Below are 25,342 nucleotides of genomic sequence, written 5' to 3' on the forward strand. Positions count from 1 at the left end.
CGTCGTTGCGCTGCCTTATTCATCAGGCACGACAGGACTTCCCAAAGGGTCATGCTCACGCACAAGAGTCTCGTTACAAGTGTGGCTCAACAGGTTGATGGAGAGAACCCTAATCTGTATCTTCAAAGAGACGATGTGATTGTGTGCGTTTTGCCTCTGTTTCACATTTATGCGATGAACTCTGTGTTGCTGTGTGGGCTTCGTCGTGTCGTGTGCTGCGATTTTGATCGTACAGAAGTTTGAGATAGGGACGTTGCTTGAGCTGGTAGAGAAACACCGAGTGAGCGTTGCGCGTTTGTGCCGCCCATCTTGTTGGCCTTTGCGAAGAACCCAAACCTGCATCGATATACGACCTGTCGTCTATAAGGATGATTTTGTCCGGTGCGGCTCCACTGGGGAAAGAGCTCGAGGATGCTGTGAGGGCCAAGCTTCCTCAAGCCACACTCGGACAGGTGATTGCCTCCACAGTGCAACTTAATTTAATTGATAGTACATAACTTATTTTTAGCACGTTTTTTACACTATATTTTTTTTTTAGTTTTAATGCTTTACTTCTACCCACATTTTACGTATATTTGTTACTTAAACCAGCCTTAACCTTAGATAGTTACACCATGTTTTCATCGTCATCGTCTCATCTTTATCACCCGAACTAGTCTTAGCTTAGATAGTTAAACCTTTTTTCAGTATGACATAAATACTTTTGATCATGACACTAACTTTTGAAGTAAGTATCATTGGAAAACACATTCTATAATAAGTTTGGGTCGTTTAAAAAATATATAAATTACAGTATTTATATAATTGGACACACGTATGTAGAATACATGAACTTTCGTGTATTTTAAAAATATGAATAATTATTTTTTTTATAACCTTAAGTAGGCTCTGCCATCAATAGACATTATTTCCATATGATAATTGATAGGGGAAAGGTAAAAATTTTCTAACTAAGTTGCTACAACACAAAGATTTGAGATTTGAACTTTTAACTATTTGCTTATTAATAAGAATCCCTATCATTCATGCCAACTTTAACTAGTTGAATAAATAAATTTTTGCTTTATTCATTTATGATCTTAAAATTTGAAGATAATATGAAGAAAAATTTTAAGATAATTTCAATTTTGCAAGGTAAAAAACAGAGAAAATAAAAGATAGAATGAGATTTGTGGACACCAATAAGTTCGGTTTGCATAGAATGAAGTCAAATTTACATTAATAGGAATAAAAAAAACCAATGAAAATGAACGACAAAAGCAAGACATGGACAGTATTGAAAAGCATAATTAAAAGGATGTCTTAAAATTTTATCCCAAAAATAATGAAATGACACAATAGTTTACTATTCTTTCTGTCCTATATATAAGACATTTTAAAAGTGATTCAATATTTTAAAATATAACATACTTTGATAAAATTAAAATTTCATTTTGTTATAATATTACTCTTCCCTCCTTAATTATTATATTCCCTCTTTAATGTTTCACAAATAAATTATATTGAATATAAATGATATTTTTGAAAATTTATAATTTTATTTTAAAAAAATAAATTTGTAAAGTGTATTTAATAAATAAACTTTATTTAATATGTTAATTTTATCTAAATTTAATGAGTATAATTTTATCATGCATCTTAAACTTTAAGGTCTTAGTGACTGATTAATGTTGTTTCTAGTCAAAAGGTTTTACTGCTATTTAACCTTGAGGTCTCTCAGATTTAAGTCTATGCAAATGCAGAAAATACTTTAAAAAAATTATTTTTAATTAGACTTGATAATGTTCAAATATAATCTAGTTTGATAGTGTGATAAAAAAAATTCATTAATCTATTTTTTTTATTTGCTCACACTTATGCGATATACAGACTCAAAATATAAGCATGTGAAATGTAGGGATATGGGATGACTGAGGCAGGGCCCGTGCTTTCAATGAGCTTAGCGTTTGCGAAGAAGGCGTATGGGGCAAAATCAGGTGCGTGCGGGACCGTCGTAAGAAACGCTGAGATGAAGATCGTTGATCCTCACAGTGGCCTGTCCCTTTCCCGGAATCAAGTAGGTGAGATTTGCATCCGAGGCCATCAGATTATGAAAGGTACTTCATTTTCCACTTCATCTTGGTCCTCAAATTATAATTAAAGAACGTGTCCTCATCAGGTTGTCATCAATTTTGATTAAAAATTCTTATAATTACCAAATATTACCGTCACATTTTTAATTAATACATTATTTTCAAAAACCTTATTAAAGTTGATATGTGCAGCTATGAAATATACTAAATAAAATAAATACACACACCCACCTACATATACTAGCATTGTGTAGTGGTCTATTGCATGTTACCATCCAGAGGGGACTGTGTGGTCCTGAAGATCCATGCAATTATGCTTATTGAAAACATGTATGTAATATTGTAATTATTAATGCATTATGTTGTACTCCCACCATACCTAATCATAATTTACCTCTAATCATTTCACTAGAACTAAGGAGATGTGGTTTTATCCATATTTAAATGAAATTTTTTAAATTTACATTACATTTTATTTCATAATTAATGAGTTCATATTAAATACCATTATCTCTTTTAAAAGGTGCCTTATAATAAAAATTAAAAAGAGTATGCTACCTTTGGGTTATCAATTACAGTCAACAGTAAGTTGTCCAAATGGTAATATAACCTCCTCCCTTGTTTGAAAGAGACCTTGGATGATGTTAACATATTCGTATGTTCTTGTGAGTGTGTGCGTCTTCCTGACTAGAGAAACACGAAAATAGGCAAAAATTTTAATTAATATCAAGATCTACTAATATTGTAGACTTTGTCTGATTATTCTAAATCTACAAATAACTTGATGACGCCCTCTGGGTGTGTGTCTAGTTATGTTAATACTTTGTAAGTTCCCCATGTCTTTATCAATTATTTCCGCTGTCTCATTTTAATGGAATATGTTGACATCCAACCGTTTGGCTGAATTATTTAGCAATCCATACGTATCCACACCTAACTATGTAGATAGCATTCATATTCACAAATTGATTCAACTAATTAAAAATATTCCCTGCTCCTTTGGTCTCTTTTGTATTGGCCATCTTTTAAAAAAATTCTTTAGTCTTTAATATAAGACACTATGAGAGAGATATTTGTAATACAAATTTAAAAATTTTCATTTAAGTAGCTGTAAAATTTAAAGTTTGTTATAGTTTTAGACAGAGTTAGTAATTTAACTACCTTTTATTAGTTTCGGTCAAATAGTTAAAAGTGCCTTATAATAAGAATTGAAGGAATACTATATTTATTAATAATTACTTTCACTAAGATCAATAACTGGTGATAGTTAGTTTATAGCAAGACATAAATTTTTTTTCCAAATTTTCCTTTAGTTAAAGGCGGACCTTTTCCCACCCTACATATCATATTGAACATTTCATGAAAAATGTAATTCTTCTGGTTCTTTTAATTATAAGAGAAATTCTGAAAGTTTTTGGCCCTCAATATAAGTCAAAGTCTTGCCAAACAAACATAAGTTAAAATTATAATAATTAATATTTTTTAATTTTATCACTTGCTTATTTATTATAATTTGAATATCTAGAGAACAATTTTATATATTTTAAAGCATTAGAACACTTCAATAAGTTAAGACTGGATATAATATACTCTCTCTAGTCCTATTTATACGTCATTTCTAATATTTTTACTAAAACTAAGAAAAATTGTAAAGTTCATAAAAGTTTTTAACTTTATTTATATTATATATATATATATATATTAAAAATAAATGTAGCATTTAATAACCTTTTTTTAACATTTAATAGGGGTGAAATAGTAAAGATAGACACAATAATTAATGAAGTACCCTATAAATAGGACAAAATAAATTTTCTCTTTTTGTCCAATAAATAGAATTAGAGGAATAGTATTTATATACATATAGTCACCATGATGCGTACGCGTGCATGTGTAGTTCCCCCCCAAAGAAAGATGAAAATTATGTTCATCGATCATATCGATTTGATCATACTTTGATCTGTTGATTTGTTGTATATAAAATCTCATACGATAAATGAATATTGAGATTGGCATAACTTAATGATTAGTCTCTCTTTGCCTATAGTTATCTCTGACTCATCATGACGCCTTTGTTAATTTTCCATGCTTAAAACTACATATAAGCCAACACGCTAAGTCTAGCAAGAACTAGTAAAGTTGGTCCAGTGGTTAAGAATTTGGCTTATCACTCATAATATCATGTATTCAAATCCGTTTCCGATCGATGTGCAGTTTGTAATTTTTATAAACACTATTTGAGCATGAGCTTGGAAGCATTGCCTCGTCCTGGTGAACTCAGTGAAGTGTATATGCAGGTTATTTAAATGACGCGGAGGCGACGAATAGAACAATAGACGAAAGAGGATGGTTGCACAGTGGTGATATTGGATACGTTGACGATGACGACGAGCTCTTCATTGTGGATCGCTTGAAGGAACTCATCAAATACAAAGGCTTCCAGGTGGCTCCTGCTGAGCTGGAAGCTCTCCTCATTTCTCATCCCTCCATTTCTGATGCCGCCGTTGTTCCGTACGTACATGTCATCACTAGCTTAATTAATTTCCTCATCTACTTATTAATTAATTAATTGATGTTATCAGATTATTGAATTGAGTTATTTTAGGATGAAAGATGAAGCAGCCGGAGAAGTTCCAGTGGCTTTTGTTGTAACATCAAATGCTTCTAAGGTCTCTGATCATGAAATCAAGCATTACATCTCCAAGCAGGTAATATAATGTTATTATCAATTATTTCATGTAATTACTTTCATTGGTAAAATATTTGATTAAATTGATATTAGAATCACAACCAATTAAACGCGTCCTTGAGATCTCTCTTTCCCTCTTGGTTTCCTTCCATAACGTAGGTTCCTTCTTATCTTAGCAGTTTTAAATTATGGCCCAACTGCCCAAGAGTTTGGTGAAACTTCATTAATTTTGATAAGCAAGACTTCAATTAGGGTGTGCCAGATTCTTCTTCACTTGTTTTGCAAGCAAATTAAATTATTAATAACTTTTTGGGCAAAAAAAAAAAAACTAATAGCTTCTTTGAATTTTGGCTTTGTTTTGCTAATAGATTCATGAAGAACTTGTGAAAACATACTTAGGATAAATTGTAAATTTTTTAAGTTTGCCCTGTAAATATTATAGGATGATTTGTCAATTTTTTTAAAAAAATTCCGTGATGTGATTTAGACTAAAATAAATAATTTTTTTAATCAATCTTCCTATAATATTTACGAGTCAAATTTAAAAACTTACAACATATCCTATATGTTTTTGCACAAATTCTTCTAGGAGCATATTACTAATACTAGCAATGAATAGAATTCAAAAGACTTAGTTGATTTTCTTATTTGGGACTTATCTATATTTCCCCGAATAATATATTAAATATTAGTCGTATTTCAAGGATCTTAGTTTTTGTGTGCAGGTTGTATTTTACAAGAGAATCAACAGGGTTATTTTCGTAAACTCAATTCCAAAGGCACCCTCTGGCTAGATACTGCGCAAAGACCTCAGAGAAAGGCTTGCGTCAAGTTAATCTGTTCGGCCCAAACCAAGCCCACATGAATATGGGCCCAAATTAATTAGCCTGGTATATTTTTTATTTTATCTCTATTGATTGTAAATGCGGAATGTGAGAGTAAAACACATCCAAGGCTTTTACGAAAAAGGAAAAACTCATCCAAGGTGTTGTAATTTATAAATGATTGTATAATTGGAATGATTATAAAAAATTCAAACCAAACTCTTCTCATATCCAACCAGGTAGTTTGAGGTAGGGTGATAAGTGAAATATGGATTTAGAAATACGATATATAAAATAATTAGATGGTTATTTGCTTTAACAAAAGAAAAAAACTTGTATTCCTCTCAATCCTTAACATAAGATGAAATTTGAAATATTTTTTTGTCCTTAATATATGAACCAGAAGGAAGTGAGTCATAACCATGTTCCAACGACTTTGGTTGATTTCACAAGGGCATTAATGTATGCATAAACAAGTATCAATAACATTAGATGATTTGTTATAGACTAAATTATGCATAGGAGGTATTATCGAAAATAAATAAATTATGCATAGGAGATATTATCGAAAATAAATAAATTATGCATAGGAGTGTTATTATCTCCTTTTGCCAATAAGGAAAAAGATGGTTGGTTGTGTTAAGAAAGGCTCTTTCCCAAGGTTTGCATCATTGAATTGAAACAGTACAAGAATAGAACCCTGAAACAGTACAAGAATAGAACCCACTAAGAGGCAGTAAGGAGCATGGATTGGGAACCACATCAATCTTGGCTCTGATAGAGATGAAGTTAAAAGAGGCTGTGTCCTTTTGTGTTTAAGCCTCGTTTATTTTTTTTTTAGGGAAAAAATTTATATACTTAATTTTATATATTTAATATGTTTATTTTCAATTAAATCAAGACATGTGTACCTATTATATATTATTTATTATATAATAATTTTTTTTATTAATATTATTAACACATTAAAATTCACATGTTTTGATTTAATTAAATGAAAGCATATTAAGTATATAAAGATAAGTATATAAGTCTTGTCCTTTTTTAATGGGTCCAAATGATGGATTTAACTTAAATTCAAATTTTCCTCCATCCAAAAGTAATATTAGTTTCTTTTTCTTTTTCTTTTTTTACATAATCTCTCCCTAGATTCTAATTATTAAGGATATTTGTGAAAAAGAAAATTTTGATACCATTAACTTTTCTGGGAAAATGATAATTAGAAATTTTGTAAAGATATTAAATGACTAACTTATTGAATGACCTCAAAATATTGAAATATTAGAGAAGAACCATAGTCATAGTCTTTATTTGCAATTGAAATACTTTTAATTTTTGAAATAACCAATAGAAGGTCATTCATGAATTTAAGGATGATCACTTAAAAAGTTAATTATGAATGAATAGATAATTTCATGAAATATATATCCTCATTTGTGAATTTTAGGATAACCACTTGAGGTTTTCTAAATCACTCATTTACAATTAAAAATGTTTATATTTATTCACAATTGATTATAATATAATGATCTATATATTCAAAAGGAAAAATTCTTTGATAGATTAGGTGCGCCACGTCATTTGTAATTTATCCAATAAAACTATGATATTCAGACAACATTAATGATAGTTGAGAAAGAGACAAAAGGAAAGAAATTAAAAATGCATTATATTATAAGAATAAAATTAATTAAAATAATGTCACATAAGATTTTATTTAGATGACTAGGAAAATTCAAATTAGCAAACCACAAATTATAAGATCTACCCCATCTATTTAAAAATTTTTCTATTCAAAAGTGACATTCTTTAATTTACAATTGAGTGTCACTGAATCACTAGTAATGCAAAAATTTAATTACAAACCTATCTGTTCATTTATAATTGAATTTGCATAAATTCAATAGCGACATTCGTAAAATTCACGAGTGACTATTCTTAAATTTATAATAATGATACATAAATTTATAAAAATATATTCATTCAAAATTGACTTCCCATTAATTAACAAGTAACATTACTCAAATTCAAAACTAACATTACTTAAATTCATAAAAATATTTGTCTATTCATAATTGACTTCTAATTAATTAACAAGTAACATTACTCAAATTCAAAACTAACTTTACTTAAATTTGAGTTGTGTTCTATTGATTATTTTAATAATGATTTATTTTTTAATTTTAAATAAAGACCATGGTCCTTACATAACATTTCAATAATTTGAGACCTTTAATTGCCATTAATACTTCAACAACGCCTGTAATTGTCAGTTTTCCAATTTTTTAAAAATAAAATTTTCAGTTTCCGAACTTTTTTTAAAAATAAAATTTCTTACTGTAGATCAACATTATTTAGTACATATACAAAGGTGATGTATATTTGGACAGGAGGAGTATCTGAATTGTGATTACCCTGTAGCTTGTTATTCAATGATCAAGAAAAGTGATGCTTTTACGTTGACTAGTGCATTGCCTCAATCCTTCCGTTTCGTCCACCGTCCACGGCTTGTTCTATATCCATTAGGATACCATATCATTAATAAGAATATTAATTACTCCGAAACTTTGCCTTCCCTCTCTTCGCTTTCTCCTTCCCCGCTTTGATTGATATATATATATATATATATATCGACCTTATCACTGAAACTAAAACACAGGATCTACAACCATCTCTCTCTGCAATATTCCTCATCATCATCTCCCTTTTCTTGTGTCTGCTTAATTACACTCCATTCATTTGCATTTGTTTAAGGGTTTCTCTCCCTTTAGAAATGGAAATGGAAACAGAAGTTCCTTGCGATGAATTCATTTTCCGTTCCAAGCTACCAGACATTCACATCCCAACCCACCTTCCTTTGCACTCTTACTGTTTCGAGCGTTTGTCTCCGTTCAAACACCGTCCTTGCTTGATCAACAGCACCACAGGCCAGACATTCACCTACGCCGACGTTGAACTTTTTGCCAGAAAAGTCGCCTCCGGTCTCTACAACCTTGGCGTCGGTCATGGCCACGTCATCATGCTCCTCCTTCTGAACTCTCCCCATTTCGTCTTCTCCTTCCTCGGAGCCTCCTACCTCGGAGCCATCGTCACTACCGCCAACCCATTTTACACCATAGCAGAGGTCGCCAAGCAAGCCACCGCTTCTAATACCAGCCTGATAATCACGCATGCGTCCTTTGTCGACAAGGTTAAGGATCTTGCAACAGTCAACAGCGTTAAAGTGGTGCTCATCGATGATGAAATATCACCCTTGTCGGTGGATACGGCTGACCATTTCGTACGTTTCTCATATTTAATGAACGCCGACGAGAATGAGATCCCGCCGGTGACGATCTCTACAGAAGACGTCGTCGCGCTGCCTTATTCATCAGGAACCACAGGGCCTCCCAAAGGAGTTATGCTAACCCACAAAAGTCTAGTCACAAATGTGGCTCAACTGGTTGATGGAGAAAATCCTAATCTGTATTTTCACAAGGAGGATGTGATCGCGTGCGTTTGTCCTCTGTTTCACAGTTATTCTCTGTTCACTATTCTACTCACTGGGCTTCGAGTCGGTGCTGCGACATTGATCATACACAAGTTTGAGATAGAGACGATGTTAGCGTTGGTCCAAAAACACAAAGTGACCGTTGCGCCGTTCGTGCCACCCATTTTGCAGGCCATTGTCAAATTCCAAAACCTGCAAGAATACGACCTGTCGTCGATTAGGATGATCATGTGCGGGGCAGCCCCATTGAAGAAAGAGCTCGAGGATGCTGTGAGGGCCAAGATTCCCAATGCCACTCTTGGACAGGTAATTAGAACGGTGAATTCAATGCTCAAGTAAATAAAAATAAGATTTGTAATTACATATGTAGATATGAAGTTGGTGGAGTAGTAATGTATGGGAAATTTCAGGCATATGGGATGACGGAGGCTGGTCCTGCGGTGTCAATGAGCTTAGCTTTTGGGAAAGAGGCGTTCGAGGTGAAATCAGGTGGGTGCGGGACCATCGTAAGAAATGCTGAGATGAAGATCGTTGATCCTGACACCGGCATATCCCTTCGCCGGAATCAAGTCGGCGAGATCTGCATTAAAGGCAACCAGATTATGAAAGGTATTTAGACACACACACACACACACACACACACGTGGTTCATTTGGTATTGATTCAGCAGGGAAGAAGAGAAGTAAACGTTGGGTGTGTACCACGTAGGTTATCTAAACGATGCAGAAGCAACAGAGAGAACGATAGACGAAAGAGGATGGCTGCACAGTGGTGATATTGGATATGTAGACGATGACGACGAGCTGTTCATTGTGGATCGCTTGAAGGAAATGATCAAATACAAAGGCTTCCAAGTGGCTCCTGCTGAACTCGAGGCTCTTCTCATCTCTCATCCTTTCATTTCTGATGCCGCTCTTGTTCCGTATCTACTTCCTTAGTTTCTTTAGTTTTCTGTATATATTATAAACATCAAGTTTCAAAAAATATAAATATTTTTATAGTTTACAGCTACGTACGGTTGACTGGTTTGGTTATTTCAGGATGAAAGATGAAGTTGCAGGAGAGGTTCCTGTGGCATTTGTTGTAAAATCGCAAGGTTTTAACATCTCAGCAGATGAAATCATGGAGTACATCTCCAGCAAGGTAATGTTGTATTTTTGGATGTCTTCGTGAGTTGTAATAAAGACTTTCTATAATTGAAAGTAATCTGATTTAAAAAAATTAATTATTTTGTACTTATATTTTTGAGTCAATTAAAATTCCATACATAAACTTTCACACAATACTATTTATTCTCTATAATCTTAATCATTTAAAATATTAATTCTTATATTTTAAAAAATAAATTTTTAAAGACTGAAGTTATTTTTTGAAGTTTAAAAACTAATAATTTAAATTGATAAAATTATATGGATTGAGTTGTACTAAATTAAAGTTTAAAAATTAAATTGTAATTAAGTTAAAATTATAAAAAATTATTTTTTCAAATTAAAATTGAGAAACTTAGTTACAACCAAGTTCAAATTATATGAATTAAATAATTAATTTTTCTTTAAATTCGTTTGATAAAATGGTGCTGGGACCATCTCAAAATAATTGTTTTAAAAGCATTTATGCTTCTCAAGATACCTGAAGAAAGAGGCTATATTAATGATCGTGCTTTAGGAGAGAATTTATTTTTTCCCCCCTCACCTGCTGCTTTGGGAGAGATTTATACAATTAAAAAGGATATTTTTGGGCCTTGATTGGGTGAAAATGACAGGTGGTGTACTACAAGAGAATCAAGAGGGTTTTCTTCGTGGGCTCAATTCCAAGGACACCCTCCGGCAAGATTCTGCGCAAAGACCTGAGAGCAAGGCTCTCCTGCGGGTGACGCCTGCTGGGCCCAACGTTAAAGGCCCTTCAAGTATGGAGGCCCATTTTGATAGGCCCATTTAACTTTTTCACAAAAGGTTGATGTGTGTCTCTTAACAAAAAAGCTAAAAATACAAGTAGGACAGGGTCCTCCCTCACTCCCTGAGGACCCTTGTGATGGGGAAAGGAGTCCCTCTCCTTCTTTTCGCACTTTGTCCCGCCCTTTTCAATCTTCACTATTTAATTTATTTTATTAAATAAATTTATTTTAATTATAAATTTGATGAATGGTGGAAATTGAGAAAGAGAGAGCAAAGAAAAGGAGGAATGTCAATCCCATACTGCTTTTTTTTTTTTTTTGGGCTCTTGTTTTGGGACTCCAAGAACTGGCTTGGTAAAATAAAAATAATGTTGCGATGGAAATAAAAAAGTGGAGGGTTTCATTTCCTTCAAAGAAAATGTTCAGTTTCATGTTGGGTGCAGGAAATCCTTTTCCCCGGCCAACGCATGTTGGTGGCACATGTTTGGTTTATATTTCTAAAGAACTTTCACTGAAAATTATTAAGTTCTTCTTCTCACAGGAGCCACCTCAATTTGTGTGAAAACGTGAAAAGCCAAACATAGACGTGGAAATCAAATATGAGGATAAAGGAATTCATCTTTATGCAGGAAGCTCTCCTCCTTCAAAAATAAGAGGGGAGCCAAATTCTTTGACAACAAATGTACTTGGAATGACAACTTTGCTGCTTCTTTTCATGGTTGACAACTTTGGTCATTCACTTAACTTGTTAAGATACCAATAGCTCGGCTTAGATTTTAAAAAATATTTTCATAATTGAACTAAATGAACTAGAGTTGAGTTGCTGGTAAATCGAAAATCAAATTGAATTTAAAAAAAATATATTTTTATAATCAAGCTTATATGAGCTAGTTTAAACAAACTTAAAAAATTTAAGTACCTGAAATTTTTTGTAAAATTATAATTAACAAAGGCAAAAGCCTTCATGTTGAAAGAACAAGAAAATTAATCCATGTCCCTGAAATTGTATCCAAGGACATCATTGCTAGATTGTTATGAATTCCCCGTCCGGAGGTCACATTAATTATTTGGTTGGGTATCAATTCTCAAAGTTGGTGCTTCCTCAATCCTCATCATGCTGCTCTGTTCATCTTGTCTGTTACTATCTGATTTGTTGCTCTTCAACCAACCTTCATCCAGTCAAACATTTTCTAATTGAAAAAGGAATCATCAATTAAAAAAAAAAATCTTCCATTTTGGCCTCTCTATAACCTCTCTCATATGCTTTCTCACAAACCTAAGCTTTCTTTTCTTTCCTTGAGATGTGGCTCTGATGTTCATCCTCCGTACCTGTTAATCTGATGGGAAGATTTAAATGCTTTGTCGCCATAATTAAAAATAATATATATATAAATATTCAGCTTTAATTTTTTAAGAAAACTGGCAATGACATGTTTTTATGGGAGAAGTCAAAAGTGAGAAATCTACCATCAAGACTTTCCAAAAGTAGGTGACACCAAAACCATTTTAGGTTATTATATTGGATGATATAAGTTAATTTATCTATACCATCAATTTATCATCATATTTAATATGTATAAGCTAATTTTTAATTTGAGCCATGTCTTGGGTGAAAAAGTAAATTTTCTGACAGTCTAAAAGTGAGGAATCTACCGTTCAGACTTTCCAAGTCAACAGAATTTCAATTTCGTATAATTAAGTGACACCAAAACCTTTTGAGGTTAGATTTTATTTAGTTTCTAAGTTAATTTATCAATATCATCAATATATCAACACACATAATTAATTTATAAAAGCAAATTTTCGAGCGAGGGCTTATTATGAACAGTAAACTTACATTTTTTTTTTGACTGTTTTCTCATCTTCCTTCCATTTTGAATGCTAAACTTAGAATTTCATTCCATTCAAATTGATATGTCTCAATTCATATTAATTAATATATAATATATAATAAATCACATCACTTACAATTTAAAAATAGCATTTCATGCTTAATACAGACATAAATTGAGTCAAGTTAAAATATAATGATTAAATTTTTATAATATAACAAACTAAGGTTTAAATATCTACTAAGAGAGATATTCATATTTAGTGTTTGATCATGCTTAGAACAAAATTACTTTTAATTAACATTGTGTGCAACAACAAAAAGTACTTCATATTTAATTAAAATTAAAAATATGAAGAAAAATGAATGATTGAATTACACATTGTCTCCATAGTTACCCTCGAAAAGAGGGAAAGTCCACCAACGTATCCCTTAGGCCCAAATTGTTCCTAGTGGATGACCTTAGTTTAAAATATAAGATATTTATTAGTATTTTAGAAATTATTTTTTCCATCATACTCTTATATTTAATTTAATAACATAATTTCTTGTGTAGAGTGGGAATATATCGCCTCCTTCTTATCCTGGTTAGCATTGTATTATCTTAATTTTCTCACCTGGCATCTCTCATTACAAAATTATTGATATAAATATTTTATGTATAATTTAATTCAGCACTGATAGTGGGGGCTAAGGGCAAAAAAAAAAAAATTATAGATATAACTGAATTTCTTATGCATGCAAATTATAGTTAAAAGTTGCGTACAATTTAGATTGGAGGGAGTGAGTGTGAAGAGTAGGCAAACCAAATTTTGTGGATTTCAATTTTCCAGGATTACAGAACGATAATGGTGCATAAGTGGCTAGTCATCACCATAATTAAACTATTCATCGACTTTTGTTTATTATTTGAAGTCTATTACCTGATCTTATTTCTTATTAATCTCTCTTTAATTAAGATGAAAATTGCAGCTTATAGACTGTAGAAATTTCCATAAGAATTTCATGAAAACTTGTGTTCAGCCAACCCTCCACCCAGTGACCCAGACCTCACAGCCTCCCATATACAGGCTGACCAAAAATTAGAGAATGAATCGTTAAAAATAAAATAGTAATAATAATGGGCCTTTCCTGTTAAAAAACAATAATGCATATTAATCCATGCATTTGATCATGAGTGAAAGCTTTTCTGTCCAGTCATATATCCTTATACAAACCGTATTTGGTCACGCAAATGATCTCCTCTGTGCGTAGATATATATTTACCTATCTATATTGTCTACCTTTTTATCTATTAATCTATCCATTTTTATTTTGACGAACTCCGTAATTCTTTGTTAGATTAAACTAGTTAATCTAAGAATTTTCCATAATATCGTCTATTGTATTAATTGTTCTTTTTGCAAGAAAATTACTCCCTCTACTTAATTTATAAGGCATTATTTGGAGGTATACATGCTTATAAGCACTAGTACGGAAAAAATCATAAATGATGATTAATTTTTTTAATATAAATGGCAGTTATTTTTCTGTCATTTATTCTCTTATATAAATGATGTTAAATAGTCCTTCATTTAAAATTATACTTTTTTTGTCCTTTAATTTTTGTAAAATAGCAAAGAATAAATGACAGGTAATTAATTTACCCGTTATTTATAGTTACTCATATCTTACATTAACAATTTCAAGCAAAAAAAATATCATTTATTATCAAATGCCAAAATCCCGATAAGATAGTTATGATTTTTAAAGAAATCAAATGTCAGATTCGATTACTTAAATCAGTTTCAATTGTGATGAAATTTAACACACTAGTACAGTTTAATATGTAATTTTTAGTAATAAAGCTACCCTAATTAAATAAGGCATATAATTTAAATTAAAAATTATTCAAATAATTTGTTTAAAATTCAAAGAAAAATACAATAATCATGAATATCCATTTTGCTCACTGATTTTAATTCTCATAATCATTCTAAGGCTATCCATAACCTGTATCAGCATTCTTGAGTCAAGAACACATCAAACATTATCAATTTTTGACAACCTATAATACCAAAATCAAGCAACAACAATCATAAAGTTAAACAAGTAAAATCAATCACTAAACTTTCTAAGACAATTAATAAATCATTCCCAACACTAAAAAAACAAAGGGCATTGAAAGAAAAGGTAGAAAATACAAAAAAGAGCACCTTGGACAAAAAAGGCTTGAAACGCAATGAGAAACTCATGGCAACAATGAACGATGGCGTAATTGGCAGCGGAATCACATTGAAGCAGTGGATGGTGGTCAACGATGGCAATGGAGGCACTTTGTAAGGATTCTTGCAATTTCATGTGCAAGTGGAGAAGATGGGAGAGAAAGATTATCGGGCGCAATACTAAAATAAATAAGAGAAACTGATATTTAAAGCAAAATAAATCATGAACATTTGAATGTCTGATATTTATTTCTCTACATTATGGTGTTGCCTTTATATGATGTATAGGTGTTTTAAACAACCATTATATAAAGTTTAAATCTTTTTAATTTTTTAAAATATCAGAAATTGAAACTTTATATGATGAGTGTTTCAACACCAATCATATAATATTATCACCATAAATGATGAATTTTTCAAATACTTGTAATTTATGTTAATATTAATTTTTAATTTTTTGATTAAAACTTTATAGGATGAGTGTTTAAACACTTGTTATATATTATAATAAAATAAATAACAAGTGTTTTAAACATCCGTTATATATTATTTAAGTATCACCTCCCTTTCTTTAAATGACGCGTTTTATTTTAATTATCATTTTTATTAATATCTTATATCAAGAATTTTGTAGTAGTTAATACATCCATCTTGTGGATTAGTCCCTCCATTTCTATAGATAAAAGAAACTTTCACTTGTTGTTTTGTTTTTTCATAAACAAAATTATATATGTCAATAAGTATTTATTATACGTTTACTAAAGTATCCGTCATAAATTCTTAATTTTCATTCTTGAGAAAAAATTAATGTAACTTTATTTTAATTTAATACAATGGTGTTTTAGTCCAGTTATTTTTTATTTCTAGAAACAATTATTATAATTAACTGATTTTTTAAACTACGCGACATAATTATTTTCTTTTATTTATAGAAACGTCCTATGAGAGAAGTATGTAGAGTATTTAATGTTGTTTCACCTAAAATATCTCTAATAATTGATGATCGGGACTAGATGTTATTAACAGGATTTATTGTAATTAATGAAAAAAAATCTTAAAATTTATTAACTTTCTTTAAACTTTTTATAAATTTAGAAGTTATAACTTTTGTTCCTGTTAAATATATATATATATATAATTAATATATTTTCTCTCACTAATATCTAATAAAAGTAAAATAGAGAACTTATTATTATAAAAAGTCAATAATATGCCATATAATTAGGACTTAAGCATTATTCCATTTCTGTTTTATAAATAAAATCAAATTCAATATTATCTTTATATGATTTAGTTAAAAAGTTCTTGTTATAGTATAAAACAACTTTTACATTTAATTAATTAGGTTTAAAGGGGCTAGGAGAGTGGATCCCCAATCATTTTAATTATAATTATGGAAAAATATAAATTGCTGATAAGTTTTAGGTACTAAAATTTTTAATATTAGTGAAGCAATAAAAAGAATCGCATTCATATTCATCTGAGATCATGCCTGTGAATCTGTGACGTGTCATTAACCTACTATCTTCAAATAATTAGTTTATTGTTATTGAAAAAATATCGGCCCACCAACTTCATGTTCTTGAGTATTATTCAAAGTTATTGGGTGCCAGTAAGAGGAAATCTCCACACACACCCCACCAACCAAACTCCATCCATACGAAAGCAGCATCGGATTATTCAAATCGCCTCCTTCATCTCTCTCTCTCTCGCGTGTTTCTTTCTCCCTGTTCGTTCAAAAAACTGAAGCAATTTTCATTTATCAATGGAAACTCCTCCGACGGAATTCATCTTCCGGTCCAAGCTCCCCGACATTTACATCCCTACCCACCTTCCACTACACACTTACGTCTTCGAGAACCTATCGCTCGTCAAAGATCGACCCTGCCTCATCAACGGCGACACCGGCGAGTCCTTTACCTATGCCGAGGTGGAGCTCACCTCCCGCCGTGTCGCCGCTGGCCTCAGCAAACTCGGCATCGGACATGGCGACGTCATCATGCTGGTGCTCCGTAACTGTCCCCAATTCGCTCTGGCCTTCCTGGGAGCTTCCTTCGCCGGTGCAGCGGTGACCACGGCAAACCCCTTATTCACTACGGCCGAGCTGGCAAAACAAGCCACCGCGTCCAAGTCGAAGCTGATCATAACCCAAGCGGCTTTCGTTGAGAAAATCAAGGATTTCGCGGAAACAAATGGAGTTTCACTGATGTGCATTGATTCTACTTTTCCGGAAAAGGAAGGTATTTCACATTTTGCTCTACTCACCCAAGCCGACGAAGCTGATATACCAGCCGTCAAGATCAGCCCGGACGACGTCGTGGCGCTTCCTTATTCTTCTGGCACCTCCGGCGTCCCAAAGGGCGTGATGCTTACTCACAAGAATCTGGTAACCTCAGTGGCCCAGCTCGTCGACGGTGAAAATCCGAACCAGTACACCACCAGCGACGACGTGCATATCTGCGTTCTTCCAATGTTCCATATCTACGCGCTCAACTCCATTTTACTCTGCTGTATCCGAGCCGGAGCAGCCGTTCTGACCGTGAGCAAGTACGAGATCACCACGGTGTTGAAGATGATCGAGACATATAAGGTGACGATGGCGTCGTTCGTGCCTCCCATCTTACTGAACATCGTGAAGAGCGAGGAAGTCAATCGGTACGACCTGTCGTCTATAAGGATGATAGTCACCGGAGCTGCGCCGGTGAGCGTGGAGCTGGAACAAGCCCTGAGGACTAAGCTCCCACATGCCATACTTGGACAGGTTGATTAATATATTAATGAAGATGATTAATAATAATATAATTGAGATTGATTCGATGGATTAACATATATAAATAAGCATGATTAAAGGAGGGAACTAAATTAAAGTGAAATGAAATTAACGAACAGGGATATGGGATGACGGAGGGAGGACCTCTATCGATAAGCCTGTCGTTTGCGAAGGAGCCGGTGGAGATGAAATCAGGTGCGTGCGGGAGCGTGATAAGAAACGCGGAGATGAAGATCGTGGACATTGAAACCGGAGCTTCGCTACCAAGAAACAGAGCAGGTGAAATCTGCATTAGAGGCAATCAAGTTATGAAAGGTACAGATTATTTTTTTATGCATTTTAATAAATTAATTAGGTAATTGATTACTTAGGTTTTTTTAATGGTATAATTGATTAGTTAATGTTGCATGTGATTGTCGCTTTTGTTTTCTCTCGCGCCAGAGCAAGCATGCATGATGCATTACCTGACATGTTTTGTTTTTTAAAGCGTCATTAGAGGTTTAGAGGTAGGTCAAGTGTTAATATTTGAAAAAATATGCACGCCTAATTACTTTTTAAATTAAAGACGTAATGGTTCAGCTTGTGGTACCGATGTAGGAGTTGATTATAATTTTGGAATTAATTAATTAGTATCAGTATATCATGTGATTCTCACTCGCGATACATATGGGAGGTATTCCTAAACTCAAAAGAATGAAGTTATGATATTAAAGAAGGAATAAAACATCATTTATCAGTTTAATAAAAAAAATCATTTATCAGTAGCAATGGGTTAGTTCCAGTGAAAGGATTTAGTTCGAATTACTGTAAAAAAAATATATTCACATTTAATACTTGACTTTATCTTAAATTGAATTGCATCAATGCTTAATCTAATACAGTTAGTGTAACAACGTCACTTTTATGAGGATGTTTAAAATTAGAGGAACTAACATTGCACAGGAAAAAAATTTAAAGGACTCGAAACATGAAAAAATTAGAAAAAGCTAATAAGAAAATACGGTAAAATTATAAAGATCACTAACTATGTTTCTCTTATTAAAGAATGATAAATAATTTTTTATAATTTATTAATCAAATTCCAGGGAATATAGAAAAATATGTGAAATGATCTTTTCAAGTGGGATCGATTTAGGAGTTGGTGGGGGACAAGAGGCCTTGCATTTTAGGCATGTGGAGGATGAACGTGTGTCCGTAAAACTTGCTTGCACATTTTAGGAATTGACTCGAAAATGACTTGAACACACGTCATGAAACTAGTGCTGCACTAGAACACGTCCTTATGGTGGCATCTTGCGTCATGCTGACCTCAGATCCTTGCTGTCTAATAATGGTTTCAAGAATTTTGAATTTTGAAGCAGCGCTGGCTATTTGACCTTTCGGACTCGGTTTCGGTGCTCATCCTAAGATGAGCACCGTGGTGCTCAGCACTTTTTTTTGACAGTGTTTTTTTTTTTGCTTTTTTAAACTATAAATTTATTATAATATAAATAAATATTATAAAATTATTATTTTAATATTTAATAAACTAATAAATATTAAGATGTTAAAATTAAACCTAAATAGTTTGAATGAAAATTTTGCTCTGAGCGTTGAGAACTGTACTGAAAAATAAAAAATGATCTGAATAATTTAAAATAAGAGTTGAATCTAGCAAAATGAGTTAATTTCTTACACTGTAATAAATCAATATTTAAATTTTTATTAAGAGAAGTACTTATATTTAATATCTAACTATGCTTTGAATGATATTATCTCTCATAGATAAATAATTATGCAAAATTAATAAAATAAAAAAATATTTTTATTTATAATTTTAATATTTTTTAATACAGTTCTGAACTGTTCAGATTAAAATTTATATATGAACTATTCAAATCATATTTTAATGAGTTAATCTATTCATATTTAATTTTAACATATTAATATTTATTTGTTTATTAAATATTAAAATAATAATTTATTTATTATAATAATTTTATAATACTTATTTATTATTATAATAAATTTATGATTTAAAAAAAGGGAAACTGCCAAAAAAACACTGCCAAACGGCAGTGTTTTGGTGCTGAGCACCACGGTGCTCATCTTAGGATGAGCACCGAAACCGAGTCCTTGACCTTTCTCCAAATCTCAAACCCATCATTAGCCTTCCAAATTAAGTAGAGTATTCCTGTTATTCAAGGCATTGAAAACTATTATCATTTGTTGCTTCAGTTGAAATAGTAATTTAAGGATAAATAGTTTAACTGTAATTGAACTGAGTTTATTATGATTAAAATAATTTAATTTAATTAAAATATACAATGACACACACACATATAACTTTTAAACGAGCAATATTTAAAAAATTAATTTATAAGTACATAGATTTTTTAAAATTCAAAAAAAATTTATTTAAAGTTTAGTAAAAATTATGTTTTAATCATTGGTCTGTCCAATCAATTCAGTTGGGTTTTAGAAATGTTATTATTGTAGTGCCAATTTATGAAATGAAGATTTAAACGGCCTTTAGTTTTTATTTTGCTCGTAGAAATTCCACCAAAATTAATCATGTTTTAGTGGAAAGCAGCCCAAAAGCTGCTTTAACCAAAGCGTGATTTGATATGTTCTGGGACAAAAAACCAAAAAAATGCTATTGGTGTAACAGCGATTAAATAATTGGAATTTGGTTAAAAAAATAAAATAAAAAATGTGATGAAGTAAATTGAAAAAGTTATTTTAAAGTCTCACAATATAATTAATTACTATAAAATTTATTGATAATTGAATTAATTCATTATTAAAAAAATCTTGCAGTAATTATTTGTGATGCGGAAGACCTATATGTAATTCTCCTCAGTAAATTAAAACAGCTCACAATTGCTCAACTCAGGGGTTGGTGAGTTTTGGATAATCCATACATGATACAACCATAAATAATGTAGAGTTTTGACGTGACACAATGATTCTAATGAGATTCTTGTTTGAATGTCTTGTGGTTGAAGCATGTGATGAATATGCGACTCTTAGAAATGAACTTGGGCGGTCCTTATATTATGACTTGACACACACTTTTGATTAATTTTCATCAAACAAGCTTAACTACTGTGTGTAATAGGGGGAGATTAATTCCAATGAATGACCACCAAGTCCACATCGTCACCTACAATCGTTGTTGACCCTTCAGTCATTGACATGGACATCAATAATTGTGGGGGTTGGTGGGGTTACCTAATGCTCGAAGAAGAATATTAAAATATGCACCCAAGATCTTTCTAATTAAGCTCGTAATGCTTGAATTAAATTAGAATTTGATCAAATCCAGACAGTTCAAGTAAAAATAAAGGGGCAACACCATTGAAGAACTGGGTAAAGAATTTAACGTCTGACAATAATTTCTAACAATAAACATTAATAATTAACAAATAAAATTCAAGTTTTAACAAATATCTGATCTATTCTAATTCTTATTAGATATTAAATTCTTAAAAAAATTACATAAATGTCACATAAAAAAAATTAATATCATAAAGTTTATTAACAACTGAATTAAGATCATTGTAATTGAACTAAAACTTTTTCAATAACCTTAATTTAGTTGTTAATGAGTCCCCCTCCCTCCTGTGTGTGTGTGTGTTTTGTTTTCTATTGTATATGTCTGCCTGTTTTGCGTAATTGACCAGAACGAAAGAAAGAGAAAATGTATTGAGTTGTATGAATGTGGTGATGAAGGGTACCTAAACGACCCGGAGGCGACGGAAACGACGGTAGACAAACAAGGATGGCTGCACACAGGAGACATCGGATATGTAGACGACGACGATCAGGTGTTCGTTGTGGACCGTCTGAAGGAGATTATCAAATACAAAGGCTTCCAGGTGGCTCCTGCTGAGCTGGAGGCTCTCCTCATCTCTCATCCTCTCATCTCTGATGCTGCCGTTGTCCCGTAAGTCCTTCAATTTCACAACATTTCGTGAATCTCACTGAATTTTATTCATTAATTTTTCATTAATAATTTAAAAGCAATATGCTTCAACTTCAACCACCCTCACCGGGTACTTAATTCAGCTGAAAGTAAAAAAGTTGCACCAGCTTCATTAGATGTCTTGAGCCCGTTTTTGGAATAGTCTAGGAGCTTGTGTTAAGTTCATTCAACTCGACGTAAAGTAACCAAGTAGATTTTGGATTCTGGATGATGATGCCCAGAAAGGAAAACAAAAAAAACAAAAAAACAAAAATGCTTCCTTCAATGTCAGTATCTTTGAGATTGAGAGTTTCACCCAATTCCAATTAGCTGCGTGCACTTGGCAAAAAACCTTGCCGCGCATGCACTACGGCGTCATCTATTTTCAAAAGTCATGGCCCTACCTGCAACATCTATCTCAATTCAAAAAATTATACTTATATCTCATAAAAAAATTATTATCAAGAGAATTTATAAAATTTATAAAATATTTTTAAGTTTTAAATTATGTACATTTACAATCTAACAAAAAGGCAATTATAACTAAAAACCATATATTCATAATTTACTATCACAAGTTGTTATTTTTTTACAAGTTATAAATGCCCACTGCTCAATTATAAATACCATTTATCAAGTTATAAATACATACGATTTAGAATTTAGGAACATTTTGTGAATTTTATGAGACTTCTTATAATCAATTATCTTTTATGGGATTCAGATGTAATTTTTCATTTTAATTTCTGACATAGTCGGTTCTATATTATATATATATATATATATCATACTCTTTCATTTTAATTTATAAAATATTTTGAAAAAGATTTAACATTCCAAATAAGATATATTGACAAAAATAATGTTTATTGATGATATTTTTTAATATTATTTTTCATATATTCTCTTTTTTAACTATTTTTTCACAAATGGAGTATACTAAATAAAAGATATTTTTAAAAATTATATTTTTTTAAAAATGAAATTATAAAATATATTTAATTAACTTTATTAATATATATGATTTTATTTAAAAGTGTTTTTATTAATTGGAACGGAGGTGATAGCTTTCAAGCCATATATTGTATGTACGTATCTTTCTTAGTGCGATATCGAAACATTGCAATTATATATTTTAATATCATTCAGATCTTGCTGAACTTGTAATAGCTTATGATAAATATTGACCTATAATTAATTTTGTTGAAGCCAATACATCCATCACACAAGAAGTTTCATCACATATACATTAAAATAAAAAAATTGAAATAATTAATTTTTGGTTTAATTTGTTCAGGATGAAAGATGAGGCTGCGGGAGAGCTTCCAGTGGCATTTGTAGTCAGATCAAATGGTCCTAAGATCTCTGAGGATGACATCAAGCATTTCATTTCACAACAGGTTCTTACCTTTGTCTCCTTCTCGATATATATCTTTTTTATTGGTAAAAATTTATCTTTCTCCCTTAACTTTACAAAATATTTATTTTTATTTTTTAATTTATAAAATATTTTTAATATTTTAATTCTAAATAATTAGTTTCATTAATTACAAAAAATACTGAGGTGAACTTTTAAATAGTAACAAAATATTTTTAAATCTTGACATATTATAATTTATTTTAAAATAATAATGATAGGTAAAAAATAATTATTTGAGACTTACAGTGTTATAACAGAAATCTAAAAAATATTTATAAAATTAAGTAATCAAATTAAAATTTTATATAAAATTAAAAGATTAAAAGTATAATTTTACCTCTTTTATTTTACTATTGAGACCAATATGCTTGCGTCCAAGACAAGTAACACGTCAACAGATCCACATTTTTTTTTTAACATGTTAATTAAAACTCTCAAATTTCACATATTGTCATAAATTGTATCCATTGTAAATTCTTAAATCACAAAACCAGAGTTAGTCCTAACAACCTAATCCTAAACTGTATCATACTCATATATATGTATATTATATATATATATAACCTGTCCAGGACAGAAATTTTCTTGCCTTTGAAGTATTAATAAAACATAACCATTAGCAGTAGGAAATTACTATAATAACATATCAAAATAAATCATTTCATGTCATTAAGAAATTTAATTATACACTATTATATTATGTAGCGCGTATATTTTAATTTATAATGACTTGCATGTGAATTTGTATGCTAAGACAAGCAACTACATAATAATGACTGAGCAACTCACCCTCCTCTTATTTTATTTTAATAATTTATGGATAAGTTCAGACAGAACATATACTCTGTTTAGTTGTTAAGATTTAATATTTTAATTTAAATAATAAATTTTAAAGTAGGCAAACCATCAAAGTGATTTTGATTGAGGGCTATGTTTTGTTTTGTGGCAGGTGGTGTACTACAAGAGAATCCATAAGGTTATTTTCACAGACACTATTCCTAAAGCAGCCTCTGGCAAAATCTTGCGTAAGGATTTGAAAGCAAAGCTTGCATCAGGTTTGGGCAATTAAGTGATTAATTAGCCTAATCCACCTGCAAATTAAATAAGTATTAAAGCAAATTAAGCAATGTGTGTGTATGAATTTTATTTTCATATATTAATTATTATAGTGGTTCTTTCACACACACATGTTTTCTGTTTTCTTTTGCTTTTGTATATGAGTTCGTTGCTATAAATGCAATTGGATCGTGTATTTTGTAAGTACTTCAAATTATTAAATGTCATTATATTGTAAAGCGCACAGTACATAACAGATTGGGAAGGTATTTTAAATTATATGAAACTTATTCTTAAACCTTCATTTCTCAATCATAACAATGAATTTCCTTAATCGATGTGTATGTCAATATTTCAAAAACAGAAACGCTTTACAATTCTCATGGTTTAATCTACTAGGTCAATGGTCAAATTAATAATTTAATAATTTAATAAAAATAATATTTACGTATGTGTATCATTAAAAATACCAACAATATCATTCATTTATAGAATTATTTAGTCATTACATGTGAATTTTTGATTATTTTTTCATTTTTTCAGAAGTGTATTTTTTATTTACCTTATTTGTCCTCTTAAAGAAAATAGCTTTCAATTTTTTCTATCGTTTAATTTATATAACGTTAATAAACAAATCATTTACCCAAAAAGTGTACTATAACAATAAAGAAGGAAGTTCACATTAATATTTCTACATTGAATAAAAAATTTATTATTAAAATAAGAGCAAAAAACAATTCAAGAAGATTTAATCATTCTAAGTTTCAGGTTAACTTCGGTTTTGTCAAAGCAGTTTGGTTCAAAAGGATTTAATCTTTAAAATGGGTTAATGAGTCAAATCAAACCTCTTTTTATCCAATGGCAATTTGACCCGTCAAACCATATGGATCAAGTTTTAAAACAGTGGTCTATAACAACATTTATTTTAAGATTCATGCATCTAGTTGTTAATGTTTTCCCTCAAGTATAATTAACAATAATGAAGGCCTCATAGATCTAGTTGTTTAATGTAATGTTTGATAGGTAGAAAAATACTTTAAAAAAAATGTCACATTTTCTTTTTAAATAAATTTCTCCATTTTTTTTTTAAATATACTTTTTCAGTTACCAAACGTATAACAAGGCTCTCTCAATTCTCAAACTGGC

General features: G+C 31.0%; 2 protein-coding genes and 1 pseudogene across 2 annotated transcripts; all 3 read left to right on the forward strand.

Moving 5' to 3' along the window:
* The first annotated feature begins 36 nt into the window (after positions 1-36).
* On the forward strand, positions 37-5,820 carry LOC129297917 (4-coumarate--CoA ligase-like; annotated as a pseudogene).
* Positions 5,821-8,271: 2,451 nt separating this feature from the next.
* Positions 8,272-11,146, forward strand: LOC129297919 (4-coumarate--CoA ligase 1-like). Its single transcript, XM_054936264.1, has 5 exons — positions 8,272-9,381; positions 9,486-9,684; positions 9,784-9,997; positions 10,116-10,218; positions 10,838-11,146. Exons 1-5 carry the CDS (start codon positions 8,359-8,361, stop codon positions 10,946-10,948), a joined length of 1,650 nt encoding a protein of 549 aa, XP_054792239.1. The 5' UTR covers positions 8,272-8,358; the 3' UTR covers positions 10,949-11,146.
* Positions 11,147-16,644: 5,498 nt separating this feature from the next.
* On the forward strand, positions 16,645-24,435 carry LOC129297918 (4-coumarate--CoA ligase CCL1-like). The gene is made up of 5 exons (XM_054936262.1): positions 16,645-17,765; positions 17,894-18,089; positions 21,489-21,702; positions 23,018-23,120; positions 24,090-24,435. Exons 1-5 carry the CDS (start codon positions 16,770-16,772, stop codon positions 24,207-24,209), a joined length of 1,629 nt encoding a protein of 542 aa, XP_054792237.1. The 5' UTR covers positions 16,645-16,769; the 3' UTR covers positions 24,210-24,435.
* Positions 24,436-25,342: the final 907 nt, after the last annotated feature.

The sequence above is a fragment of the Prosopis cineraria genome, unplaced genomic scaffold, assembly GCF_029017545.1.
Source record: "Prosopis cineraria cultivar Desert tree isolate PC_DT_omini unplaced genomic scaffold, ASM2901754v1 PC653, whole genome shotgun sequence".
NCBI classification, from domain to species: domain Eukaryota; kingdom Viridiplantae; phylum Streptophyta; class Magnoliopsida; order Fabales; family Fabaceae; genus Prosopis; species Prosopis cineraria.

Bases quoted from the DNA above. Each gene is read 5' to 3' on its own strand.
- LOC129297919 (XM_054936264.1), top strand. From the start codon at position 8,359: ATGGAAATGGAAACAGAAGTTCCTTGCGATGAATTCATTTTCCGTTCC. The intron at 9,685-9,783 runs GTATTTAGACAC...TGTACCACGTAG, and splicing joins AGGCAACCAGATTATGAAAG to GTTATCTAAACGATGCAGAA. The intron at 9,998-10,115 runs GTATCTACTTCC...TGGTTATTTCAG, and splicing joins TCTGATGCCGCTCTTGTTCC to GATGAAAGATGAAGTTGCAG.
- LOC129297918 (XM_054936262.1), top strand. From the start codon at position 16,770: ATGGAAACTCCTCCGACGGAATTCATCTTCCGGTCCAAGCTCCCCGAC. The intron at 18,090-21,488 runs GTACAGATTATT...GTGGTGATGAAG, and splicing joins AGGCAATCAAGTTATGAAAG to GGTACCTAAACGACCCGGAG. The intron at 21,703-23,017 runs GTAAGTCCTTCA...TAATTTGTTCAG, and splicing joins TCTGATGCTGCCGTTGTCCC to GATGAAAGATGAGGCTGCGG.